This window comes from Aythya marila (genome assembly GCF_965140915.1).
Source record: "Aythya marila genome assembly, chromosome: 22".
Lineage (NCBI taxonomy): Eukaryota > Metazoa > Chordata > Aves > Anseriformes > Anatidae > Aythya > Aythya marila.
In genome coordinates this window covers 4,578,329-4,585,791 of record NC_139063.1, presented here as the reverse complement: position 1 = coordinate 4,585,791, position 7,463 = coordinate 4,578,329, and the positions used below count along the sequence as shown (strand labels likewise).

The window sequence follows — 7,463 nt, the reverse complement described above, 5'->3', positions numbered from 1 at the left end:
AAAGTCCCTATTTTTATAAAGAAGAATGTAAACAGCTAGCCTAGACAATTCACAATTGCCTTAAAAAAACTTTACAAAGCTCCTTCATATTCTCAACTAAATCTTTTTTTTTTTTTTTTTTTTTTTTACAAGTTTAATCTCTAAGGTCGGGGCACTACCACCTCTTAAGGTAATTGTACAATTAGGAAATCAGCAAACCACAGTTTATTAAAACCAGAAATCAGTCGGTCCTGTGATAACACCACTGCTGTTCAGAGCTTGCTGTGCGGCAGCTGGCGCTGCCCTTCCAGTTTAATGGATGCGACCAGGTCACGAGCTCCTCGCCTTCCTTTCTATAAAAACATTCATTCATATATAAATAGCTTCCATATAATGTATATTATACAATCAAGACAGTCTCCGGGTGAATTTGTAGAGTGGGAAGAGCTGGGAACGTTCATAAAAATAGACCTTACCGGGTTGTTTTGTCCCTGGGACTAACGCAGCGCGCCAGGAGCCAAGTTCTTAAAAGCGCGGTGTAGGAGGAGGGGGTGCCTGGGGGTAGCAGCTGCAGGGAGCTTTTCTCTTCTGCCCAGGCTGTGACTGCTCTGTCCAGCTGGGCTGGGGTGGCTGTGGGAGAGGGTCCCCCCTGCCATGGGGTCAGATCCGGGGAAAATGTCAGGGAAATGTCGGCTGATGCCCAACGAGCATGGCTAAAGGCTGCTCCAGCGAGCGCACTCGCCCCAAGGAGGACCCCGGGGCCAACTTGTTTGGAACAGGCGAAAAAAGCAGGAACTTAAAGGGAGGAGTGTGAGTGCGAGCAACGTGGAAACAGCCACCCAAAATCCAAGAAAAAAAATAGAAAAAAAGGGTTATTCTATTCTATGCCCACTTAAAAAAAGGGGCATGTGCAGCCACGGTAAGCACACGTTCCTGCAGCCCTTTGGGTAAGGAGCTGCCGCTGGTGGCAGTGGGTTTTGCAGCCTAGAAAGCTCCCATTCAGGGTGCTTTGCTCTGGTCAGGGCTCAGGACCCCCAGCTGAACACCAAGGGCCAAGCATCAGCCGTGCCCCACGTCCCCCTAAATGCTTGTGCCTGCCAAGTGCCTTTAAGTGCTACGGACAAACTTAATTCACCCCTGGCTTTGTCTGGGAGAGCTCAGAAATCCTCTTAATGGCTGCTCTGCCCTTTACTGCCCATTTACCCATCAGTGAGCGGCTACGGGGTGAGAAGGAAGGAGCGAGTGGCAAAAAATAAAATAAAATCCTAGAAAATGGGCATCACCAGACAGCTGCTCAGTGCGAAGGGTGTTTAAGGCAAGAGTTACCCAACTACGCCCAGGACAGAGCAGAGACACTGACCTAGTAAAGGGTCTGTGGTGCAGGAAAGGAAGCAGAGGGCTGTGCAGGCATGAAGAGGAAGACGTGATCTCCGCACTGCAGCTGTGGAGCACTGGGCTCCCTAATTCCTGCTGCTTGGGGTGCTCGCAGCGAGGAGAAGGTGCCTGCACGCAGAGGCAAAGCAGTGCAGGAGGGCACCGAGCCCCCCGCGCAGCCACCAGGATGGGAAGGCTGCAGACCCAGGGGCACCCGCAACCAGCAAGGTTCAAGGAAAGCAAGAATCCAGCAGCTCCAGTGTTTTCAGCATGGGCTCCAGTCAATACTGACAGCTTAATTAAAATTGCACCTGAACCTGAGAGGCTACACTCAGCCACAGTGTAGTTCGAAGGCTGTTTTTTTGGCTAAACAGCAAGTCCTTGCAGCCTGAGCTAAATCCAGTGACTTCTGAAAGAAATTATTCAAATTTAAAATAGCAGAGAGCTTTTTTTATTGCCATTTTCTTCCCGTCCTCGACTGAGGAGCAGCAGCGAAGCACTCCACGCCCTCAGCTACCAATGTGCCACACTACATAAAAAAATAAAATAATCACAACCTCAAAGTCTTCACAAGTGTCTGGGCAGACTTTACAATTTTTTTCCTTTTTTCTTTTCCTTTTTAAGTGCTGGAAGGAGAAACCAGGGCATGCCCACGAAGCTCAGGAAGCAGCAGCAAGCGCTCAGCCCCGGAGCGGTGGAGGGAAGTGCACCCAGCCCGAGGGGCAGGCGGGGAGAAGCGGTGAGTTTTGGGGTCATCGCCACCTGGCTGGTGACAGCCCCTGCAGGACACTCCAGCAGTGACTGCAGGAAGAGGCCATAATGTGGATTTGTGTGGTTCAGATGGCTGGAGTGTCAACTAAACAAGCACTATGCACTTTATTTTTCTTTTTTTTTTTTTAAAAAAAAAGACATTTTGTATGCGGTCTGTAAGCTAAGCCCAAAGATGCAGATGCCAGCCCTGGTATTTCATTCCAGCAAGGCGGTCACAAATCCAAACGAAGTACAGACCCTTAAACCAAGAGGGGGTGTCAGCACTTCCCACGTGTGCTGGATTGGCTTTATCACAACCAGCAACACCTGACACCTCCCAGTTGCTTGTTCAGCCTCTCCACATACAGCTTGCAGGCCTAGGGAAGGATTGTCTAAAGGATTTTAAATTAAATGGTAGTAGGATATAACACCTTGCCCTGATATATGGGTAATGTGTTTAGCTTTAAATAAGCACTGGCAAAGGGGAGAAAAAAAAAAAACACCCAACCCATGACTTACACACAAAAAAACACATTTAAAAATCAACAAAATTAACACCAACAAGTGAAAAACTATGACACTGAAAAAACTCAGTTACTGTGAATGCCGCATAAGCCTACCTTAATAGCATTCAGAGTCCAAACACCTTAAACACACACTTCTAAGGGCTTTTTAATATAATGGCATCTAGAAAACACAAACAGGCAGAGATGCACAGGAGGAAGGTGAGGTGCCTATCACAGTCCCCTTAAAGCTCTAGAATTCACAGTATAAGATACTCGAAGCAACTTCCAGTATTCCTTAAATCTAGCCAACTATTAATTTGTGTGCATACGCTACACCACACAACCCTACTGCGTTCAAACATCGGGGTCCGAAACCCAAAGGTAAGGAAACTCAAAGTGAAGGTAGAAGCTCTGGGTGCCCCCGTATCCCGGCTGGAGTCTCAAACTCCCTAGAGCTAAAAATCAAGAGGCAAGTGGAAATGCTGCACAAACTCAAGTCTGACCTTTTAAACTGACTCTTCTGGCAGAAGGACCCATTGCTTTATGAACACGAGCACAGATTCTGCGCTCGGGCTATGTGTTGGTGTGGCTTATCTCCATTATACCTGACAAGGCTGAGGGAATAAGACTTAAAAACAAAAGGAACACAAAACCAACCCTTTGAGCCCTGCAGTTCATGTTTGGGCCTGTATCTGAAGAGGCTATGCGTGAGAGGGAATGCAAAATTGAAAACCTGTAAAAAATATTCAGTACAGTTAGAAATATGGCATACTGTTTGTCACAATATATATATAAAAAAGAACTATATCCAAGAGGATCCAGTGGATTCTGGAAAATCACAAGTAAAATGTCAAAGCGCAACTCCTAATAAATGATATGAATGTTCAGTCTCTGAGTGTAAAGTCTTGTAAATCCGAGGTCTTTGTGCTCCAGGTAGTTTTTCTGTAGTTTTGCTGGGTTTCTTTTTCCTGGTGTTGTCTGGAAGGAACGCTTCCTAGGAAGAGAAACACAGTAAGTTACAGCTTCTAGCAACCAACTCTCTGTGAAAGAGCTGAACACACTTCCCTGAAGCCATCGGAGAGCTGAGAATAAAAGATGGGCTACTGCCAGTGGCACAGAGGCCAGGCTCAGCGCCTTTCCCCAAAGGGCCAATGTTGAGAGCTGCAGCCCCAGGAGCCCTTAGAAAACCCCTGTCATTTTTGTTAGAGTTTGTAGAGAGTTAAAAGGTGAAACCATAGTGCCCGTTAAATGACTTGCTCTTTCCTCTCACCTAACTTGTTCCCGTTCCACTTCCCAAGCCTGTGAGCAGCAGCTTTGTCTGCACAAGGGCACCAACACCACGGGCACACAGATGGAGCTGGAGTCCCCAGACTCTTTCCCCAAACCACCAAGCTGCAAAGTGACCTTCAGAGCACGTCAGGAGCAGCAGGATGGGGTGGCCCCACTGCCCGGAGCTGACACGGGCAGGGGTCTCTGTGACAGTCAGGGTGCTCCTGAGGTATTGGAGGTGGCCGGTGAGATCCAGCAGCCTCATCACACACGTAGCTTCTTTTAGACCTTTTTTTTTTGGCTGACTTCCACTGCAGGATTAGTCTGCATTTGTGACTGCTACATCAGCCTTAAATGATTTAGTAGGAACAGTCTGAGCAGGAGCCATCAGTGAACAATAATAATTTTAGGTAAATTTTGACCACATTGAGCCAAACAGCACTTGCACTGAGCTCCAGCTACCTGCCCCAAGGAGAAAACAGCACCTGCCCTTTCTTTGTGCATTGTCCCCTACTTACACAGCCTTGCTACTCCTCTGCAATCTCGGTCTCCTGGTGCACGACCACTTTGGTCACCGACATGTCCGGGTGCTGCTCCTTCGCCGCTTTTATGGCCTGCGCTAGCACCTGCAAGAGGCAAGAGACCACGCGTCAGAGAGGTGCCAGAGTCCGCACGCCAGCAAGGGTACTCGAGCTCACGAGACGCTTTCTAACTCCAGGGAGAGAAAAAGAGAAGTGAAACCACTTCAGCTGCACAGTTTGGAAGGAAACGTGGCTTTCTGCTTAAGCAGGCTGCAAATACTTAATTCCTCCTAGGAGTAAAGGCACGGCAGGAATAAATGTTGTGCATTGCGCTGAGCCGAGAATTAACAGGTCCTGAAGACTCCTGGTCCCAGTGGGAACACAAGGCAAGGAGGAAACTGCTGCAATCATTGGGTAATTTTGGATCCACACACATCGACACTATGGGAATTAAAGCCTGGCCATGAACTTCAAGCAGAGGAAGTGTGCCATCGGGCTGTGCTGGGGAGTCCTGGCACGCAGCGGGCAATGTGCCACCGCAGCACGAGCTGGGTCCTGCGGAGAGGACAACTTGCAGTGGCACTGGGTTATTTGTGAAAGGCAGGATGGTTTTCTAAGAATACATCACATCTCTCAGCTGCCCCATCCTAGAAGATAGATGGGAGCAATTAAGCCAACTGTTTATTCTTCCAGCAAGTGTGACTAGCACATTGAGGCTGTTCTCAGACATCTTCTGTCAGAATTAATTAACTAGTTCTTGTCGTACAAATATTTTCCAGGCCCATGATACTTGCAACTAAAATTAAATTCAAAGTATAATTCTCTGATGACAAAATCATCACTTCCAACACATGCTAGAGGCCAGTGAGGCTGACTCATCACAAAGGCTTTCATATAAAGCCTGCGAGATTTAATGCAGGCATCTCCTACCCAGTGCTAAGCACGGGTGGTGCTGAGGGCTATGCAGTGACGTCTGGCACTACACTGCAGCAATCCTGCTTCAAAGTTCTTAGAAAATGTATGCAGATAATCCAGATGTCAAGGAAAACCTTTATTTCACATTCTTGCAGATATTTTTAAATCGCATTTTTCCAAAACAACACTTGTATTAAAAAATTGTGCCAATACCAGCTTCGGAGCAGAATTAACCTTTGCTGGTCCAGCTATGAAACTGCATGCAGTCAAAAAGGAATTTATTATTGAAATCAGTTTTGAAGCTTTATTTCTACTCCAGAAAAATGTCCCTAGCTTGTTTTCTGTTAAAAGTTATCTTCAGAAAGGCAGTCTGGCTGTCTGGTTTGTGCCAACTCTGAAAAGCTCTTTTGGAATGCGTCCAAGCTCCTACCTGGTCGTGGTCTACATCTGCATCTCCTGTGATGACAATCCTCTTTTCAATCCGCGTCTCTGAAATGCCACCTTTTACAGTCTAGCACAGAGGAAATACTACTGTTAGTCGAGAAGTGAACAGGAATACAAGCGCACTGGGGCTGCCTGTCTAAAGATGGTATCCAAAAATAGCATTACCAAATACTGCTGGCATACCACAGTATCAGCATCACGGAGGAAAACTGCCACCACTCATAAAGAAAAGCTGTCAGGTATTCAATGATCTCCTCTTGTAACTGAGCCGGTGAGGAGCTTTGACTCAGTACATTTCTCTCCTGCTGTCCCAAGGGATGGCTAGAGCCATGTCCAGACCTGACTCCACTTAACACATAGCCTACAGTCTTAATGCATCAGAGGCAGTTCTGGGATCCTTGGGCTTTGTTATAGATATTAATCTCTTTTTTTATTTTTTTAAAGGAACCGGAGCTTAAACTTTTTTTTTCCTATTACTCAACCCTATGCTCTGTCATGTTGTTGTTTTACTTTATTGTTTTATTTTTGTCGTCACTGTTTTATCGCGTTCCCTGGCTGTTACCTTAGTGATCTGCGTGGTGGTGGTGCTGCTGGTGGTTTCTGAGGTGATGGTTTGGGCAGTGAGCAGGATGCCAGGGTCTAAATCTCCATTGCCACCATCCGTCTGTGGGAGACAAAAGAAGAGCCCGTCAGCCTCCATAGGCAGCGTGGACAGAAACAAGGCTTCACGTCAACAGAGCAGGGTGCAACCTGAGGATAAAAACTCATCTCAAAAGCAGACTGCAGGATTTATGAGATGAAAGGACCCGATCTGCAGTTGGCTGCACTGCTCTCAGCTGCACAGGACCCCTCTTGGTTCTCTGGAGACTCAGCCTCTTGGACCCACCAGCAGTGGTGCAGGAGGAGCTACTTCCCACTGGGCTGTACTTCCAAGCAACATTTGATTTGGAAGGAATTTTTTTTCCCCTACCCTTTCTCCCTCCTGCCACCACCTTGTACATCACTTACTTCAAGCTCTGCAGAAGCACTGACTTAAGCTACTGCCGAACTACACACTATTGGTTTTGCAGCTGGTTACTTGGTTCCCAGTTTGCACAACTTGACTTCTCAAGGTCTGCCTAAAAATCCCAAAGTCCTCTTTGCTAATCTGCCCTGGCTCTGCTGTCCGTGTCTCCCTAGGAGGGAAGGAACAATATCCATGAGCAGCCGGTACCTGGAGTTACCACAAGGTGGGACCATTGTCCACAGGCCAGGAGAAAGCTAATGGCACACCACAGCCCATGCACGGCTGACTTCTCCCAGCCCTGGAAACTCCCTTTTAGTTGTTGTTTCCCTGGAGTAACAGCAGTAACCTGAACAAAGCTCTTCTACCCCTCATTTCACCTGCTGAGAAATCAGGCAACATGCTGCTGTCCCACACAGATGCCCAAAAGCTTGCTGTGCTCCTGGGCTTGGGGACAATTGACACCACAGGAACATCTGAGCTACACAGAAGCATAAAGAGTATCTCCAAGTACCAACGTCTTTTTTCTTTTAAACCATTAAGAGCACAATTTTGGAGATGCTTCTCTAAGCACCCAGCGAGAGCTAGACCCAGCAGAGCCAGCTGCTATGTCCAATGCACACCATAGGCAGCAGAAGTGTTGGTGCTCAGCCTTGTTCTATTCCTCAGCACCCAGTATTCTGCCCTCCTCAGGAATCCCAA

General features: G+C 47.4%; 1 protein-coding gene across 19 annotated transcripts in view; it reads right to left on the bottom strand.

Moving 5' to 3' along the window:
- Positions 1-1,781: 1,781 nt before the first annotated feature.
- The window catches only part of EPB41 (erythrocyte membrane protein band 4.1), an 84,367-nt gene continuing 78,685 nt past the window's right edge, over positions 1,782-7,463 (bottom strand). For all 19 annotated transcript variants that reach the window (XM_082777694.1, XM_082777700.1, XM_082777698.1 and 16 more), the window contains 4 exons: positions 6,321-6,422; positions 5,745-5,825; positions 4,397-4,504; positions 1,782-3,603 (listed from right to left, as the gene is read on the bottom strand). In XM_082777694.1, coding sequence (XP_082633820.1) covers positions 4,406-4,504; positions 5,745-5,825; positions 6,321-6,422 — 282 coding nt within the window. In that variant the 3' untranslated portion in view covers positions 1,782-3,603; positions 4,397-4,405. The remainder of the gene's footprint in view (positions 3,604-4,396; positions 4,505-5,744; positions 5,826-6,320; positions 6,423-7,463) is intronic.